We start from the raw sequence: 20,493 nt of genomic DNA, 5'->3' as shown, positions 1-20,493 counted from the left end.
ACCTAAATGATCAAGTACAAGGACGACAGATGGTGTCACCTGTGACTGTAGAGGGTTAGGGTTAGGATGGGGTGACGGGGCAACTGATACAATGTTTTAGAAAAGAGAAGAAGCACTAACATAAGAAATCAGTGTGAGGAAAGGGGCTGAGTCGTCCCGTCTAGCCTCTGGTCCAGAATGGGGAGGACAGGCTTGCTTGCAGTGGGGGAGAAAGATGCAAAGAGAGAGGAGAGAATTTAAGGAGCAGGGTTCTAGATAGCGTGTGAGTAGGTGGGATTGTGATGAGCACAGGTGGTGGCATTAGTCCTTCTTAGAGACAGTAAGGATGGAAGACCAGTACGGGAAGATGACTCCTATTGAGGATGGAAGGGACATACTTATTCTTGGTTCTTCTCTTCCCTCCCCTCCCTCACCTTGGACTCCTGTGAAGTAGGGGGTAGAGTTATAATCTGCTGAAAAGGAAGGACGTAGGGAACTTTGAAGGGGAGGATTGAGAGTTTCAGAAAGCGAATTGAGCTGCTTGATGTTCTCTGACGTTGCTGAGACACCCAGATGGTAAGGCAGTGGGAAGACGTGGCTGGGAAATGCCAAAACAAGAAGGTGGGGGGAGCTGAAGGCATTGCTTCGGCCAGTGGTTCACGAACTGTAGCACGCTTAGAATCGGTGGGTGGTTGGGCTCCACCCTGAGCGTCTCAGAGAATTTGCATTTCTAACAAGTTCCCAGGTAGTGCTGATGCCGCTGGTCCAGACTCAGACTTTGAGAACTGGCATGGTCTGTTAGAAAAGGTTAGTCATGGGTTGCCGGCCGGAGAGGCAGGAAAAGAATCCAGGAAGGGACTGAAGGGCTGAGAAGAAATATGGGGGGGCCAAGGTGTGGGGTTCCAAGTGCAGACAAGGCAGGCTCACTGGCTACAAACACTTGGGATTAGTGGAAGGACAGCAACTCGTGTCTAGAAAGAATTCCAGATTGTAAAGGTTTGCAAGTGGAGCTTTCTGGTGATGTCTGTTACATGGCCTAGTGCAGGCTTACTCAACTGTTGCGTCCTCCAGGAGCTGGGGAGCTCGTGCCTGAATGCAATTCACTGTCCTGCTTCCTTTTTCAAGAAGGTCTTGTTCTCCATTCTTATCTCTCCTCCCCTGAAATAAGTCAGCTAAACAAAACTGCATAGGCATGCAGTTGATTTACATTCTGGCACAAGCTCCGTTCATGAGCTGAGACTGTTAGCAGACCAAAACTGGTACAAAGACCACACTTGGAGAGGCAGTGGCCTTTGGTATAGACTGCCGAGGTGGGGTGGATTTAGAGGTCCCTGAAGATGAAGGATGAAGGATGTTGGAAAGGTGAGTCCAAGGTGTTGTTTGGGACCCTCTGGAGAAGAATTCTGCAGATTTATAAGAAAGAGTTCATTTCTGGAGAGTGGTAGATGATCACAGGGCCAGAATGGAAAAAGGACAGAGCCTCGTGGCTTAGGGGCACTTGAGTGCACTGTAGCTACCTTCGAGAACAAGGAAAAGAAGTTTATCATCCTGTCAGGGTCTTAGGTGGGTTGAGAGGTTTTGAGAAGGAACAATCTTCATTTAGCATGGGCATCAGTGACAGCCTCACTGGTGTTTGTCTCTGTGGTCTTTTGGGGCAAATTATGTGTGGGTAATTTTTTTTAATTTAGTATAACCTTGATTCCATTTTTGTTACAATAAAAATAGTCGATCTAAGGCAAAAATTGTCATATTTATATGTGATGGAATGATAAATTGAAGCCTGTGGAGAATTGTTTTGACCCATAAACTAACAGCTTCACTTAGACTAATAAAGTAATAGTACTTTCGAAAAAGTTTATTTTTCAATTACAGAAAATTGGGGTACAATTTTGTATTAGTTTCAGGTGTAAAACATAGTGATTAGATACTAATATTGGGCTGGCCAAAAATTCTGGTTAGTTTTTTCCGTAAAAAAAAAGAAAAATAAAGACACATTTTTCATTTTCACCAATAACTTTATTGATTTGGACATTTTGAGCATGTCGGCTGTCTCCCATTGGTTGATTGTTCTCAATGTCTCGATTTGATCGCTATCAACTTCAGTTGGTATACCCAACCATGGAGCATTGTCCAGTGAGACATCTCCAGTATGAACTTTGCAAACCACTTTTGACATGTCCAATCAGTAACAGCACCTTCTCCATACCATGCACAAATCTTTCCTTGTGTTTGAGTTGCGTTTTAACCTTTCTTGAAATAATAAAGCATAGTATGCCGGAAATGTTGTGTATTTTCTTCTATCTTCAATATTAAAATGACTACACAAAAATTCACCTATTTTGATGAGTTTTTTCAAAAATGCACGCTGATGTGACAGCTGTCACAATACAGTCTTAACATAATTGTTCTGAATGAAGTTGAAGACAAGTAAGTGCCACTACAGCCATCGTATGGAGAAAACCAAATGAACTTTTTGGCCAACCCAAAATATCTTACCAAGTAGTCAGTTCCCATCTGACACCATGCACAGTTATCACAGTATTACTGAGTGTATTCTCTATGCTGTACTTTAAACCTTCATGACCATTTTTATATTTGGCAATTTGTATTTCTTAATCCCTTCACCTTTTTTACCCAGTCCCCCAGCTACCCTCCCCTCTGGTGACCATCAGCTTCTTCTCTGTATCTAAGAGTTTGTTTCTGTTTTGTACACGTGGGGACTTTTAAAGTCTCATTTCAACAGAGGCTCCACAGGAGCAGCCTTTCACTAGGTGATGGGTGTGATCAAGCAGTACACGGATGGAAGACCTACCTGCAGGGCTTCTGTTGTTAGATAAGGGGGGGGTAACGCTGGTTAACTCAAATGTGGACATTCGGGGGGACACTAGATAAGCCGTTGTTAAAATAAAATTGTCTTGGAAGAAGCATATATTAGACCATTTTAAAAAATTGATTTTTCAGTAGTAATTACTTTCATAGGCTAAACCTCAGTTGTTTAAGTCTAAGCATCTTTGCATAAATGTATGATGAATCCTACCTGATTGGGAATTCCATGAAAGTTTTAATTATGATTTTCTGAAGTATCTTTAGTAAATAAAAAATTTCCATAGGGAAATAAAATCACTCCATATATAACTTTCTTCCCATGTTTAATATTCAACTTGGTACCCACGGTCAAAGACTAGGAGAGGCGGTTGAATGGAGATCTCAAGCCACGGGAATGGGCAGTGGAGAGAAGAGGAAGAGGAGGATTGAATCATGCGTTGACCTTAGCTCTTACAGATTCTGACCTTGGCCAAGTTAGTAAGCCCAAGCCTCTGTTTCTTCTCCTTCAAAACAGGAGAACAGTATTATTTTATAGAGTGGTTAGAAGGGTTAAATGAGCTGCTTATAGTACTAAGCCCAGGGTCTGTCACATAATAAGCACGCCATTATTTCTAACTGTTACCATTATTGTTGTTAGTAAGAGAAAGCATAGGCCTTGGGGTCACAAAAATCTGGACTTAGTCTCAGTTTTCTTAGTCCAAGAAGTTCTATGAGCTTCGATACCCCATTCGATGCCTCAGAGTTGCCTTCTGGTCAATAAATGGTTTGGCACCAACTACATAAAGGGTCTTCATGAGAATAAATGGTCTGAGTGAGTCATGTATTTGGTGTAGTCCCGAGACCTAGTCTTTGCTGGCACGTGCTTGTTTGCCTTTCTTTCCTGCGTTTAAGTTTTAGGTTTTCTTTCTTTCCAGTCGGGCCTTGAAAAGAGCATCGACCAGGCTGTGGACGAGTGGAATATTGAGAAGGCTGAGGAACTCAGCAACCAGCTAGCTACGCGGGAGGTAAGTCACCGGAGGATGCGCGCTCTGTCTTTCCGAGTTTCCTAACGTGAATGTACGTTCTTTTTATGCCCCTACGTAAGTTCAGTACTCAGGTGTTTGAGCTAAGACTTTTCCTTTTAGTCCATTCTCTTCCCTCTTGTTCTGGCATGAATTTAAAAATATTTTCGTTTTTCATGTTTCTAAATGATTAAGTCTAAAACTTAGAGTGGAAATAATCGGTGATTGATATTCAGAGTGCTTTTTGCCCGTTATGATTGAAAGGCTGCTTTCGTTTTCCCATTTGCATCTTTAACTCAGTTTAACTCGCCCTCGGGGCACAGTGCTTTTCTAGCCATTGCTCCCTGATGCTTTTTACTTCGTATTCTGCACATCGTCCTCAGCACTGAAGAACGTCCAGTCCTTTTTGTTTTAACCTGTAGTTTGTAGTATAAGACTAATAGATATAGGGTATGTTCAGTATTCTTTCTCCAAGCACACAGGCTTCTGGAAGCTTCCGACTTGCACTTTCTGGGGAGACTACTTGTGTTCGTCCAGTTGGCGACCACTGCTAGGTGTCATTAGGCAAGGTCACACACACAGTAAAGAGCTCGTGTTGGCCTATGTCTTGTTGTGGCTGTTGTTTGTAACCTTTTTTTGTCCTTCCTAGGAGAAAAGCTCTCCTGTAGCTCTCACTTTTAGCACATCTCTCCCTTCTCCACTGTATTCTTAAGCTAGCACTGCTCCACGGTGTCTGGTTACGTGGAGGACATCATCAGGCACCTGCGTAAGCTATTGGCTGTGTGTTCCGTTCTTTCTCGCTCACCTGGAGGTGGGCCTTTCTTCTGAGACTAGTGGTGAGATTTCTGTTCCAGGAAGTTCTTCTGTGGGATTGTTACTTCCCTCCCACATCAGCAGGCATCAGAAATCTGCCGCTGATGACTGTGTGCTTATGGCTGCTGGCCGGCAGTACCTTGTGAGTTTCTGTTTTTGGGCAGGGAAAACAAGTCCAGAGTGCGGCCTAGGGGTTCAGAACTTACCTTTTTCCCCCGAAGCTTCAGTGATGCCCTGGGCAGAGCCGGAGCCACCGGAGGCCTGTGTCAGCAGCAGGGTCGCTGTCAACCCCACCTTGTCTGCCTCACCCTTGTTCACGCGTGAGCCTTCCTTTCTCTGCCCTTCACGGCTGCTGGCGAGAATGTACAGGCATCGTGCCTCCGAGGCCTCAGGACCGTGTTTCCTTTGAGGGTATTTGGTTTCTGGTTTCGTGTTGTGTTTTGTCATACTGCTGTTCTGGAAGTGGGAATTGTATAATACAGACTGGGTATTTTCCATTTTAAGGGTTGTTATTTTCTGTCACACTTCATGACAGATGAGATAACTGTAGAAATACATGATATTTTCAGCATTTGTAAGGAGAGTAAATATTTTTCTGAAGTGTTCTTTTTACTTCCATACAAAAGTAATGCTTTGTTCTAGTACAATAAATTAAATTTATTTAGTGTGGGGTTAAAGAATTCTGATTAAACAAGAAACAATAGTTTGGGCCCTATTCTTGTCTTTGTGTACGTGGAAAAACATCTGGAAAGTGTTTGCTGTTCAGACACAGACATGGCAAAGATACTGATGCCATGTTAATGAAGTATCCACGAAGAATAACTATAAAGTCATCAAGATGGAATTCTTGAATAAATAGTGTAGTTTGAGATTTAATTTTTTATATTTATCCCTTTGGTATCGAACACTGTGGAGATGAGATGGGATTTTGAGAAGTAAGTAATTGTGAGTTTGGGGCAGAAACCCTTTATAAATTAAATGTATACATGTGTGGTAGATGTCCCTTTGGAAATCAGGTATATTGGTTTTTAATCAGTAGCATTTTCTTTTTTCAAGAAGCAGTGACTGGGGCCTGCTGATAAAGCCTTTGCTCAGAGGCACAGATCCCAGAGTTCTTAAAGCCTTTTCTAACCATAATAAGTGAAACTAATTTTTGATGTTTAACATTTATAAGTCTCTGAAACCAATAGGGCTGAATCAGTATTGAGAAAAAAATGAAGCCAAAAATAGAACCATATTTGAGGATGGGCCTTGAAGACAGTTCCTCAAAAATAGGCCAGAATAAGACTGGCAGTACACTGCCGTTGACACAGCAAGTGCCTGTTTTACCAGAATCACTTCCCCTTAAATTAACGATGACATTGAGGATGTGTATAATCTGGTTTGGGGTGGTGGTGGCTCAAGTTCATGTCTTTGAAGCCTGGATTGTGCTGTTACCTTTGGTTTTGCCATATAATAATCTGGTTGCTTTGGAACACCCTCCTGTTGATTAAATACTTTTTTGTTAATGATCTTGGAGGAGAGATGAAGTGAAAAATACACTTGGCTTTGTGTCATACTGGTGAATCTGTTAAATAAGATTTAAAAAAAAATCTTACACACACACACACACACACACACACACATACACACAGTATTTTGCTCATATTTTTGGCTTGTTAACCTCAGGCCTCAATTGAAAGTACATTCCATTCATTAATAGTGATCTTCCTCTGGTACTTTCTATAATTTGCAGAGTATTAATATTCACATCTGAGATATTATAGTTATAATCTGCTGCCATCTTCGCTAGGGCCCAAACCCTTCAGTTTGGAGTAATGATATAAAATGATTTATATTTAAAAGCTTTTTGCTTGGGTTAATGAATGCAGTGACTTCTGCCACTAGTGTTGTTGGGCATAGTATTTTTTTAGGACCTAATTACAATCTCACCAGTATAAATGATTAAAAAAAAAAAATCCCATGTTAATATTACTCTTTTGTAGATATAAAAATATTAACATTGGCAGTATGAATTAAACTAAGGATTTTAATCTTATTAAATTTATGAAATAGACTACGTAAATGTTTGGATTCCAAAACATAGGTAAAGTTAATAATGTTATAATAATAACCTGTGACTGTTTAAATAACAAAGGTAGGAATGGTTTTTTTTTTTAAATGTAATGTTTGAATTGAGTTATGTTCTTTCCTAGCTAAGTTAAATGCTGTCTAAATTTGGGCAGGTTATTAAATTAGTAGCATCAACTGTTTTTAGGGCGATTTCCTAGGAAATCTGAAGGCATCCTCATTGAAGTGGGGTATGAATATACATTTGAAGAGGTAGTTTCTGCATTTTGTATTTACAGCTAAGAAGTGGTCCTTCATCAGAAGTGCTTTGGATGCCAGAGCACTTACCCCAGGATTCAGAATTTTCCCTGTTCAGTTTACTGTTGGGCTTTAGTTTCCCTGTGAGGATTCTGGCTACAATTTACCCTTTTTATTTTGATTATTTTATGTTGATGTACATGCCATATTGTCTTTATGGAATAAGAGCTTGGATTACCCTCCCCCCCACCCCCCCAAAATCCTTCTCAAATAATACAATTTTGACAGGTTTAGCTGTCAAAGTACCCGGAGCATGATCATATCTAGAATTCAGAATTGAAACATTTGTGTACATTTTGGGACTAGAGATGCTGCCAAATTGGTGAATTTAAAGCCACTTTCATCAGTGCTGTTTCAGACTCTAATATTTTGGAAAGGTGTTTGCATCACATACAAAGAAGCTGAACTAAGTGACATGTTACAGTGAAGGAAGTTTTGTGGTGCTAAACCCTTTATTTGATAATCCAGAGAGCAGAATTGTGTTCTTCCCATTTTCATGAATACCCTTTTTGGGTAGAAATATCTTAACAACCATGTTTCTAAGGTAAATCAGTTTAGATATGAAGCTGACTTTATATTCCTATTAGCCACTATAGGAATTTAGCAGCAGAACCTGTGACTTTATGAAGGATGGCAGGTACTTCTCATTTTCTAAATTATTTTGATTTCTAGCCACTGAAGATTCTATAAACGAAGTAAAAGTGCATTGAGTATTACTCATTTTTATATATTAAGAATTTAAAATTAAATATCTATATTTCAACATTTTATTTTTGTAGAAGTGAGATTATTTTGTTAATCTAGTACCAGGCGTATATGAAGAATGCATTCATTATTTCATACAAAGCCATCTGATGCCTGCAAACTCTGGCAAAATATATTTTATGTCCTCCTTTGAAATTTTACTGCTGTTTTTTTTTTTTTTTTCTCTTTCCAGTTAGTAGAATTTAGGGCCATTTTCTCTGTGGTACATTCCACTGATCAGCAGTGGGAAAGAATGTAGGGCACTGGGGAGAGAAGAGCCCCCCCCTCATCAGTAGGCTTCTGCTGGTCAGCGGCTTGGTCAGCTACCTGGCAAGTGGGCGCTCTCTGCTGCCAGAGGGGTGGGCATGTGTCTGTTAAGGATCATCTGGGACTGACTCACTTTCATGGTAACTGGTCATTTCTTAATGGCTTTAAATTTAAATGCTCCTCTGTGTATCGTTTCGTAGTCTGCGCACAGTCCAGCTGTTTTATGTAGGTGAACAGTTAGCACCGTGTAGAGAAAATAAGCTGTTCCTATGCAGGCGAGGGGCGGCCTCATTGAATTCCTTTACACCGAGGTTCAGGATACGTTCATTCCCATGAAAAATTGTGTGCAGCCTTGCAGTTGGAGCATTTTAACCGAAGAAAAATAAAAATGGTTCTGAGTGGTGGGTTTTCCTGCAGGTTTCCAAGTGGGCTCACTCAGATCCCGTGGCACTGAGGACGCTTTCTTTTCACCTTTGGCTAGGAGTGCATGATCACCTAGAATGCGGTTCCTATGCTCTCTTTTAATTATGTTTATCTGTGCTTTTAACAAACCTTAAAAAAAGATTTCAGATGTTACAAGTCTAATTAAAGAGACAGACAAAGCGTAGTTTATACTGTAGATTTTTCTGCAGTTCAATTAATCAGCATGTTTTCTCTTTTAATTAAAACCATTTTAGTAAATTAAAGCCCACAGCAAAACACATATATAATTTGTTTGTAATTAGCTCTTAATTGGTGGTAGTTGAAGCTTAGCACCCTCGGTTTCTTTCTTCATGATTGCCATTTTATTAGCAGCCAGTCATTAATTAATCTTTTTCTAATTAGCTTATAAAACTGTTGATGGCACATTATTGTAAATGTGATTTTAAGTTCAAAGCTTGTTAATAAGCTTTCTTACTTAGAAGAACAGAGATAAAGAAATTGCTGAAAACAGTACTACAGTTTTTTTAAAAAAACTCTTTCTTATGGGGACTGTGTAAAGCATCTAACAGCTTATGGTTAATTTTTTAATGCTTTTTTTTCCCTTATGAATGGAATAAATTGCTTAAATATAAATGTCTATATCCAGGAGTAATTTCAACAGTATAACATCTTTTCTTCCTCCTTTGGAGTACTGTAATCTACTTATAATTTGAAGCCTTAATAGTCATCATTAAAACAGGTGTTATATAAACTATTATTCTATGAAATCAAAGTTGATTGTATGAATTAAAGTATGTCTTCTAACACCACATGGGCCAAATGCATTTTTTAAGTAAATTGTAAGGTGAATTATACACACACAGAGACACACACACAGACACACACACACACACATAGAGAGACATATATATACATCCACATGATATGTGATATTTACGTATAAACAGATTTTTATGATGTGTTTTAAAAACAGGATTTGTTGGGTTCTACTTTGAAAGAAAAACCATTTGGGTTTAACTGACATGAGATTGTAGGTATAATGATTGGTGTTTGTGCAGTTGTACATACACATAGATGTATGTAGTCCACAAACATGCAAACCTGTGCATACACGTCTTAAGGTGACACGAGAGAAAATGATTTGACTGAACGTCAGAGTTTAAACGACTAGATAGGGCATGGCCTCTGTGCCGTCATCAGAGCCCCGGCATCCCAGGTGTGACCGCGGAGGGAAAGGGACCGACCCAGACGCAGACGCCCTGGATTTACCAAAGCACAGACCATATTCCTCGTGTTGGAGTGAAACGCATTAGCCACATCATCTTCTTCATGGAAATAAACTACCAGTTTTATAAAACTCTTTCACTTCATGGTGTTCTGAGCTGTTTATCAATATTAGTGCGAAGTTTTGAAAGTTATATAAAAAATAAGGCATTATCGGTCATTGGAAGTGTTTTTTCAATTTGCTTTTTGAACTTTGCGTGTTATTTCAACTTTGGCTGTTTCTTTGCTTGTTTTTAAGGCGGCATTTTAGGATGCCTCACTAGAAAGGGGATAGCTGACAAGGAAAAAATTAAAAATTGGATAAAAAGTAAATGAATAATGTCATATTACCAAAAAGATGAGAGGCTAATTTGTGCCGACTTTTTGCTAATTTTGTTCAAGCCTCAAAATGAGGAGCTGTCACCCGTTCTGTGTAGCACTGATGACAGTGCCAATGATCCATGAAATAAGCTGCCGCTGGCTTTGTTCTGATAAGAATGAACAAATCTGCACAATGTTCGGCTCCCAGAATCTCATTTTCATACTTGCATGCAGGCTAAAAGAAATAAGCTGTTTGCAGACTTGATTAATCAGACATTGGAGGGGTTTTTGTCTCTTTGATCTCTTTCGTCTCCTAGGTAACTTGCTTGACATTAATGTTGAGCTTGAGTAAAGACAATCAGGAATTGTCGACCAAACTGATATAAAAATTAAAGACCTTGACACTTTAAGTACTCCAGTAATGGTTCCGCTTTACTTCAGAAAACATCTGTTTTCATTTAATTAAAGAACAAAAGAGAATGGCATAAATATTTTTCATAGAAACCTATTATTCCATAAAAAGTTAAAGTATGATAATTGGTATTTTAAAATAAGTGCCTTGAAAGTATTCAAAAGGGAGGAAAACTTTATAAATCTGTTACAAGCTAGTAATTTTGAGATGAGTAAAATGTTTTATGAAATGGATAAGAAGTTTACAGTTAGGCTAGATTAAGCTGTTGGAATCAGATGCTTCAAACAATTATCAGCAAACTTCAGAGTGACAAGGTTTCGCCAGAAAAAGTAACTTGATTTTGAAGGTTTGTCTTTTAAAAATCACTACTGTGGTACAAGATGTGCCATTATATCTATTTTACAACCCAGTATGATTTACACATGCTAAACCTGTAAAATTGAAAGGAATTAAAAAAATGTCGCCAAGCATTTGCTTGAGGTTATGCAGCCGCTCTTACAAATCTTCCAAGTGGCTGTAAAGATGAACGCCTCAAGGGTCCAGCCAGGGCCCTGCTTTTCCAACCAGCTAAAGCCCTTATCTTAAATCCAAGCAAAGTACCATTAATCTTTTTGAAAGACCTTTTATGGCTTTTAATATATCCCAAATTAGAACATTTTACACCCTTGGTTCCTGAAATATGGTGATAAAAAGCCTTTAGAGCTTAATTTTCCTTACCGCTTGCTCTGACCAATTTGCAGTTCTTTGTGATAATGTTTAGACACCTTAATTAAAATGCAGCAAAATATTGGATGTTCTATATGGAAAATGCTGATACTTTGGCTACACATACAAGGAATTCTGTATGTATTTTTATTCATTAGAAAAAATTTCTTCCCACATTGTGTTGCTGTGGTTATCTGATGACCCGAAACAGTTTTTTAATACAGAAACCATTGACCAGGCTTTTGTGATGTTTACTTGGGCATGAAGATGCATTTTTCTTTTTACACAAATGACTGGGGATTCCTGTTGGCCTATATTATTTGTTTGTAATACTGACACATAGCACGATATTCTTTTATCTCTGGAACTCGGGTTAGTCATCTTGCCTCGGAAAATGTTTCTTCTCTACTGTCTCTTCCATAGAAGATCTTATTCTTTCATATTTCCAAGTGGTTCTACTTTTAAATTTGCCACAAGAATAAGTGAAACATTTATTTTAAGCATATGAAGGACACCAAATGGATAAAATTTTTCATCATCAATGCAAGCTTAAGAGATTCTTCTTGTAAAATATATAGACCAGGTTTGTTTAATGTTTATCACTTGAATAACATTCCATTTAACCTAATCCAAGGGAAATTACAGATAGAAAATAGAACTTTTACATGAACAGGTCTGCTTGAAAGTATTGCCTATGTACCCAATTGTTATATTTACTGAGTCCACAAAATGGCACCCTCTCATGTAAATGCATGTTTTGTACATTACAGTGAATTACTTTTTGCAAGTTTATACTGTGTCTTCTGGAACATGTGCTCTCAGTCCTTACTGTGGTGCCGGTTGTGCCGGACTTGGCATTAACACTGCTGGGAAACGAACAGCTCTTACTTCTTAGTGCGCATGACCATGTTGCGGTGAAGAGCCCCGTGAAAGCTGACTGTGTGTTCAGACACATTGAGACACTCTTTGGTTTCTCTGTCCCAAATCTAGAAAACCCACATGGGAAATTTCAGTAAGTTAAAATGTAAGATGCATCGTAAGTTACAACAGTGTCAGAAAATAACTTGGTCACAGTGTTAATGGTATGTGGCATTTTCGTTTCATATGCAAACTATAAGCTCAATTTAAATAAAAAACTGGCTGAGTGGTATTTTTGTTGTTTTTAGTTTACTTGGCAAACTTTGCATTTGATATACTACATAGGAGTAGAGTTAAGTAGAAAGTGGTTCTGTGTTTTACTTTTTGGAAATGGGCACAGGGAAGAGACTAAATAGTCAACATAACTGGAGAGGCCCAGTGAACTTTTTTTTTTTTTTTTTAAGATTTTACTTATTTATTTTTAGAGAGAGAGGAAGGGAGGAGAAAAGAGAGGGCGAGGAACATTGATGTGAGAGAGAAACGTTGACTGGTTGTCTCTCGTCTGTGCCCTGACCAGGATGAACCCACAACCCAGGCTGGTGCCCTGGCCCGGAATCTAACTGGCGACCTTTCGGTTTGCGGGGCGACAACTCCCCCACCAAGCCACGCCGGTCAGGGCGCAGGGTACATCTTAAATGCAGGCAGCGGGCCGTGTTGCATAGCAGCAGGCTGTTGGCTAGGTGCGCTTCCTGCTCTCCTGGGACGGTGTCTCACAGGGTCCCATGAGTGTCACTTCTGGACTGAAGCTTTTAGTCGCCAGAGTGAGACTCTCTGGCTGTCTCTTCCTCTGCCACCGTGACCTTAGAAGCCATGTGTTGAGATGCTGGCACCACAAGGTGGAGGAGAGTCCAGCCAATCAGCCAGTGAGATTTGGGGACTTGTCTGATACTGCAGTTTTGACTAGCCTAACCCGACAGGTGCCAGCCTGCTTTTTCACTTATGACAAACAGATAGATTTCCAGTGGACAGGAAACCCTTCTTACTGATAAATCGTACCGCAGCATCCTTCCAGGGTTCCGTGTCCTCTTCGGATGATAGTGCTGCAGCCCTCCGAGTCTTAGCCTTTTTTTAGTTGACCTACACGGACTTTTCCTTAGTAAAGAACTGGAAGTAAAAAGACGACCAAGAGAACAAGTCCAGTCTTGACGCAGTAAATTGTCACCGGCAACCCCTTCTCCCCAACCCCACAGTTTGAAAACGAGTCCTCTGGTTCCGTGCTCTGGTTCCATGCGTAGAGCAGGGCCCGGCGCACCAGCGCACTTGTGCGCGTGACATACTTGCGGGGCGCACGCCATCCTTATGGGAAGGGATGGCAGCAGCGGCAGGGGCACCGCGCACCCCGCCTGAGTTCTGAGCACAGACAGGCCGGTCTGCTCTCTCCAGGGGCTCTCCAGTCACAGCTGGTCACCTTCTCTTCGGTGGCTTTCCTGGTGGCGTTGGCCATTTCAACACCTCGTGAACTGTTCAGTGCTTCCATTTGTGTCCCTTCTTTATATAGCCCCTTCCCGGGACTGAGAAAGCAGATCTAGTCTTGCTTTCATTCAGAAACCCCGGTCGGGGCTTGATCACTGCTCACAGTTTCATCCCGAAGGAAACGGTTCTCCAGGACAGACTGGAGAAATCCTGAGCACGCCGCCTCTCACGCTGCTAAACCTACTTCTGTCCTGACACCTGGCTCTTAGCTGCTGACTCTGTCCCTCACTCTCGGCAAATGGGTTCCTAAACTTTGGGCCTCAATACGTTGACTCTGAAGGCTTCCAGTCCTTTTCTCTCTTCCATAAGTCTGCTGGCCACTAATACGCAGTTGGTTGAATACAGGGATAGCAAAGGTAAGAGACACCAGAAAGAGTTTTAGCCTTTGTTGTTTAGCCTGGGTTCCCAACAGATGCTTTTGAGCCATCCGTATAGACACATGTTTTTAAAAATCAGAGCCCACTAAAACCAGATCACCGTACTTGTCCTGGAGACCCTTCCTAAGGAACAGCCCTGCCGTAACCGGAGAAGCCGATGGGCCAGAGAGGTACAGAAACAAAGACCTGCAGGCTGACTTAGAGAGGAGACTTCGTAGGGCGGACAGGAGGAGGCTTCGTTTTGATTGGACCTTCCAGGACTGGCAGATGGGTGAAAGGAGGAGAATGAACCGAGGGACCAGCGGAGGGAAGACTTGGGTGCTGTGGTCCAGCCTTTTCACCTCTTAGCATCCTTTATATTCTTTTTTACACCAGTGGATTAAAAGCTGTTGCTCATCATACAAAGTGCACTTACGAAGGAGTAATTAGCTTTCCCATGTTTTATTAATCACATCTAGGACTGCCAGTCAGAGCTTCTGATCAGCGTGAGATAACGGGTATGACCGTACTGAGTTGCTGTAATTCTAGCCCAGAGCAAAGAAACTTGATGTCTCTGTCAGTCTGTGCAGTCTTATCGGGGTAAATTCCTGCTCAGCCCACTGAAATGCTGAAATAGCTTGCCAGATCTTCATCACAACCTTTGTGGACCCTCAAGGGGCCTCAGTTCGGGAAGGATTTCCTTCCAGGAGACGGGTACAACTAGGGGGAAGGGTCTGGGGGCAGCAGGGGAATGCGGGCTGCATCTGTGTGGCCGCTGTTCTGCGGTGGTTCCGGGGTCCTGAGCAGAAGAAACCCTTGTCGCTGGACTCAGCTTGCTTACCCCCAAGCTCTCACATATTTGTATTCTTGTATTAGCTGGAATATTGATTTTTTTCCCTTCTTTCTAATTCCTAGCTTGGTGTAAAAATTGCCAAAGCAATTGCTTGCCATAACTTTGTAAAAGCCAAAAAGGAAGCTGAGAATTCACAGGTTGTTCGGAAAAAGAAGAAACTTGCATGGGGGTAAGTTTAAGACTTTTAATAGTAATTCTCCTAATTTCATAGACATGAATACATCCTGCGACACATTTTATGAACCCGGTTTGTGTTTAATTGTTCTTTGTGTTCTTTGTGCTGAATGTCTAGCAGATTGTAAATTAGGAAGCATTTCTTTATCCTGTTTGATGTGCAGTTTGTAATCGATGGACTATGTGAAAATTTAGGTCTCTTTTACTTCAGCACTTAGTAAACGTGTTACTTTATAAAATATTTTAAAAGTAAATTGAGATTTTTTATGTTCTTTATTTTAGATTTGAAGCAAAGAAGAGATGGGAAACCAAAAGCAACATGGGATACATGTAACTTGCCAGAGTTCTTCAAGACACTGTGTCTTTTCTTGAGTTTTTACTTGAGTCTTCAGTTGCTCAGTTGACTGGAAAGATATCCCTCCTTTTGTTAAATATGTCAGAAAATTGATAGAAGTAGAAAAATAACCATGAAATTCGGGAGTTGCTTATCAGTCTTTTCCTAAAGAGTTCATTCTATTGACGGGAACGGAACGGAGTGCTGGGTTATTGCACAGGGATCCAAGCGCACACACAGGGAGAAGGTAGGGCTTTATTCACTGTTTCAGGGCCCTGCAGTACAAGGTCGGTTCTGCTTCTCATGCGTCTGGCGCAGCAGAGCCTGTGAGCTCCCTGCGCTTTCTTCCCTGTCCTCGGCGTGACTGCACTTACTCCGCAATTGTGTTTTTTAAGATCGGCATTTGTTTGTGATGGATTAGTCATAAATGTAAGAAAGCCTCAATTGATATTGTCTTTACAATTGACTGCCTTAATGTTTTAAAGGTAATTATTGGTTCTTTATGTAGTAGAGTTGACACTCGACAGTTATGTAGTAGAAGCAATTGGTTAGTTTCCGTGTAACCTTCAGATACAATATTGCAATAAAAAAAAGGACAGAATGTTGTGTTCGGAGGATGATTTAAATTCAGCTCTGCCTGGAAATGTCTTCCTAAATATCTCTCTGCGCCTTGCTATTCTTTAAATTATGAGACGGTTCTTAGAAGAGAAAAGGGTATAATTATATGAGAATGTTATAACGGAAGACAGTATAACTTGGAACCTTCTAAGAACATGGTTTGATGATTTTCACTCCTCTCCCCCATTGCTGCTTAAAAGATTGACGCATTAATGAGCCGAAAGAGGGTTTGGTGCCGTGGGAAGTGGGTGTCATTAGGTGGATGTGGCCTGGTCCTAACTAGAAGGGGCTTTGAGAAGTCGTATAAGCATCTGGTAACAAGCCCGCAGCCGGATGCCCCGATTCTCTGGCAGGCCTCAGGTGTTTTGGCACCTCCCTGCCAGCTGCTCGGTTGAGAGTAGGAACTACTTATCATGGTTTTCATCAGTTCACCTTCCTCTTTCCTCTTTCATCAGACGTTTTCTAGCTATCTGATAGAAACCTTCTCTGGGCTGATGATACAAATTTAGGAACACAGGAAATAAGCCACGACTGTCACCCTATTATTATTCTGTTCTTTTAGACTTATAGTAATAATTTTACTAATTTATTGTAGGCATATTTAGTGTTTTATTGGTCTTCTGGAATAAGTAGATTGCCATTTAAGGGAACAAAAATCATATCTTGCCTCCACTTAGGTGAGAAAAGCCAGTATAGCGAAGCAGGATTTTAGGAGATTATTTATCTACTTAGAGAATTCACCACGAAAAGATGTCCAGACCAAATATTGGAACATCTTATATTTTATGATTTAATATTCCGTTGCATTTTGTAGATACGATCATATACTGCTTATGTACATCTCATTTTAAAATCCTAAGAGGTGAATATAGGAACCCGTCCTTTAAAAAGTCCACCACACAACCCAGTAGTTTTGTCTGAAGTGGTTTTGAGCGGGGTCGGGGGGGACGGGGGGCAGAATTCCCTCCTCACGCAGGGCCAGGCCGACCTGCAGCCTCTGCCTTGGTTTTCTTTTCCTGCATCTGCTTCCTTGGAGCACCGAGCGACCCTTGCAGCTCGGGCTGGGGCCTCGCCAGAGTGGCCTCCTTCAGCGTCTGTCTCATTGGGAGCCCTTCTTCAGCTTGTCCCAGTGCCAGCGCTTGCCCGCTCTGCACCTACTGCCTGACGCAGACGGGGCGTTTGGACTGAGTGGGAGGCATTACGGCAGAATCAGGTGTAGCAGGGGCACATATGGCAAGGGGAGCTGTAGCTCATAAGACCCCACTCTTTGGGGGCCTGCGTTGTGAAGAGCTTTGAAAAAAACAGTACAGCAGAAGTGGGGGATTTGATGGAAAGGAAAGGACCTGCTGTCTTGGGTTCGCCCTCCTGGCAGGTCATTTGGAACCAGTTGTATTTTATTAGCTTTAGTTCGTATTAGACATTTTACTCATTAAAGCATTAAAATGGGAACATGATTCTTAGAGTACCCATGTTGCCTAAAAAGTGTAGTCAGCCATTTGTCCTCTTCACCTGGTCACAGCAAAGTTAAGTGTTCTTCTGCATCAGCAATAACTCCCGTTCCTGAAGCTTTGACATGTGCGTTTACTACCCCGGAATGCCTGAGTTAGACTAGTAACGTAAATGTCAGTTACTGTTAACGGAGAGGAATATGTTTCAGGCCATCGGTATGGCATTAATGTAACTGTGATTTATTGAGTACTTCAGGCTACAACAACTCGCTGAAGAACAAGGCTTGTGAGCTTTACGGTGCTGGTTCTGAAAGCGAAGTCGGCAGTGCGTTCCTGTTGGGGAGCCCTCGGGATGTTTCCGATTTTCAGCAGGACGTTCTGTTTCTTTCACCACACGGAGAGTTGAATGTATAATCTCAGGTTTGCTATAATTAGTTCTGATGACAGAGTTAAATACCTTGGCCAGAACTATAAATCAGGAGTTAAACAGGTTTCTGCAACTGATCATAAATCTCAAACTCCATATTTTAAACACACTTATTTTTTTAGAGAGACAGCGAAGGGAGGGACAGGCCAAGGATGGGAGTGAAATGTTATCTGAACTTCAAGTAACAACAGCTTAGAACTTCACATTTAAAGTCTTACTGATTTCCCTGATGCCTTTTGTCTAGAATGTTATTCTTTAAATATTTAATAACTTAGCTTGTTGTTTACTCTGTATAAGGCAAGTTTGAATTCTTAAAATATGAAGATTAGTTTTCAAAATGTCCAAGTTTTCATTTGCTACGTTAAGATATTTTTTAAATGTATGTCTTACTAAACTATAAAATTATTATATAAGGTTGATATTTAAGATTTTAATTGCTTTTTTTTTTTAAAGAAAAAGTTTAGGAAAACCAGATGATGTTTGTGAGACTCCATTCTGGAACAGTTAATGTAGTGTAACTTAGTAGTCAAATTCAGAAACAATTCAAGTTTTTCCATGTTGGCAGAAATCGCTTTTATTTTTAGTATCTGGCAGAGCAGTAAATGCTTTTCATGTCAGTTTAATATTATTTTTCAAGCCAACTGTTTTATTTATTGGCTTAAAGTTTAAACTCTGCTGAAGTCTTAGCTGACTTTCATGAAACAAACAGTAATATTTGGACAAAATACATACACCAACATCTTTCTCCAGAACCAAATGTAGACCGGCCTGGGTGGCCTCCGTGCATTCTAACATGGTAATAGATCTTAAAGTACTTTGAGAAGTCTGAGGTGTTAAAAACCCAGGGCACTGTGTTTTTATTAATTTTTATTAAGTAATCAGAGCATCTTCGTATGTTTTCAGATTTAAATTAGAAACTTTCTGCTAGAGAGTAGACTCTGTGTTAGAGTGAATGTCAGTGAACTATTAGAAGATTATTTGTTTGATTGCTGTGTATCCATCTTACCCCGTGCAGCTCACTGAGGCGGCATGATGTGACCCATGGCCCATGTCTGAGGCGGTGCCCTGTAGATTTTGATAAAATGAGCAGAGCTGCATTCTCTGGTCTTTAGTATTTTATCTTCCCTCCACACTCCTCCCCTTAAAAGAGAAGGGAACCCACACATTCACAGGGTTGTAGCTGTGGTCAGCACAGGGACTTGCCGGGGAAGGGACTCTGGACTCCAGGCGGGAGCCGCAGGCCGCGCGGAGCAGACCCGGTGCCGTGAAGGACCTTAGGAGGGAGCCAGGCCGTTGTGCTCTTGCACTCAAGCGAAGCGCGGCGTGCTCAGCGGTGGCTCCTTCTGTCCCCTGGTGGGCGCCCTGGAGAAGGGTGTTCGTTTCGGCAGGATTCCCCAAATACAGCGGCGCTGCCAGAGGGGCCTCCTGCTGCGCTTGCTCTCGTGACCTCAGCCCCCGGACCGCACGCCCGGCCTCTGGTGGGGTCCCGTTCAATGCTGTGCGTGTGCTTGGAGTCCAGAGTTAGCTGAGGGGCCAGAATCTTTTTACTACTGTTAGGAACCCCTTTTCAGATTTACATTAAAAATGCTTAGAACTTTTAAGTTCGGTATGTGCCTTTTGTATCTAGACCAGGTTTCTTAAGGAGGCAAGGACGGGAAGGAATGGGGGGCAGGGGCGGGCACTCCCGGAGAGAAGCCTCGGCTCCTGGGAGCCCCCCTGCCTGTTCTCCTCCTGTGCCTACTCAGGGGCCTCTTCAGGAAGCCCCAGTCCGCCCCCGCTCTGAGCCCAGGGCTGCCTCTTCCTGCATCGCTGCAGGGGGCCTTCTCTGTGACAGGTACAGAGTGAGGTCATCTTTTCCCACCTCTCATTCTGAGGGGTGTGTCTGCCCAGTTATTACTTGTTCATTGAACTTAAAGGCTTAGAAACCAGCAGCCACAGTACAAGCTGTAATTATTGATGTCTGTTCGTATTCATCTGTTAGTCCTGGCATTTGGTCAGGAAGTTAATACATCACTTCATCTTCAGGCTGAATGTGCCTCAGCTCATAATGTTTTATTGTTTGATGGGCTGGTATACAATTATGACTGCGCAGAATGAAAGCTGTTTTCGTTTGTAATGTGGGTGATACCAGAAGTAATTACGAACGTCACAAGGAATAGTGAAACAGTGGGGCCTCGTGTTTTTTGAATTCCTTCCTACACCATCTCCGAGAGACATTTGCTGAACGCCTGCTTTATGTCAGACGCTAAGCAAACTCCCCCGCATGCCAAGATGAATAAGCACAGCTTGATGGGAAATAGTCATGAACCATGCTGGGGCAACCTGATTTTTTTTAGGTGGGGTTTTAGAAAACCAGTTACGTTTTCTTTGCTAAATACAAAGAAATAATCTACATGTAATCAAATCAGTAACCTAGACTTAAACATTTTGGTTACCCGGGTGTGCAGTCTCCGCAGGATGCAGACTTTCCCACTTGGGTGGCGGGTGGCAGCCCCTCGCTAGCTCAGTGACCCATCTGCACGTGCTCCCTTTCCAGGGAGGGGGCCCGACTCCCAGACTTCCATCTGCTTCTGAGGCTCAGAGACAAGGGTCAGAGAGGAAATCAATACAACTGTTTTTGCACAATACTCGGCAATTAAAGTGTCACATTTTTCTTAGACTGTTGGAATGTATCCTTTTGTTAGGACGGCTGTGTCCCAGCACCTGCTCATGGTAGGGTGCAGGAAATATGCCTCCCACCTATATCGACTCAAACACAATCGAAGTTTATT

At 41.6% G+C, this 20,493-nt stretch overlaps 1 protein-coding gene across 3 annotated transcripts in view; it reads left to right on the top strand.

The window, feature by feature from the left end:
- Window positions 1–15,830, top strand: part of FAM204A (family with sequence similarity 204 member A) — a 30,550-nt gene extending 14,720 nt beyond the window's left edge. For all 3 annotated transcript variants that reach the window (XM_090278676.1, XM_090278675.1, XM_090278677.1), the window contains exons 6-8: window positions 3,720–3,809; window positions 14,784–14,890; window positions 15,178–15,830. In XM_090278676.1, coding sequence (XP_090134802.1) covers window positions 3,720–3,809; window positions 14,784–14,890; window positions 15,178–15,229 — 249 coding nt within the window. In that variant the 3' untranslated portion in view covers window positions 15,230–15,830. The remainder of the gene's footprint in view (window positions 1–3,719; window positions 3,810–14,783; window positions 14,891–15,177) is intronic.
- Window positions 15,831–20,493: the final 4,663 nt, after the last annotated feature.

The sequence above is a fragment of the Furipterus horrens genome, unplaced genomic scaffold (genome assembly GCF_987537825.1).
Source record: "Furipterus horrens unplaced genomic scaffold, mFurHor1.1.pri manual_scaffold_5, whole genome shotgun sequence".
NCBI lineage: Eukaryota > Metazoa > Chordata > Mammalia > Chiroptera > Furipteridae > Furipterus > Furipterus horrens.
The sequence above is the reverse complement of the archived record's forward strand: the minus strand, read 5'-3'. Positions and strand labels throughout refer to the sequence as shown.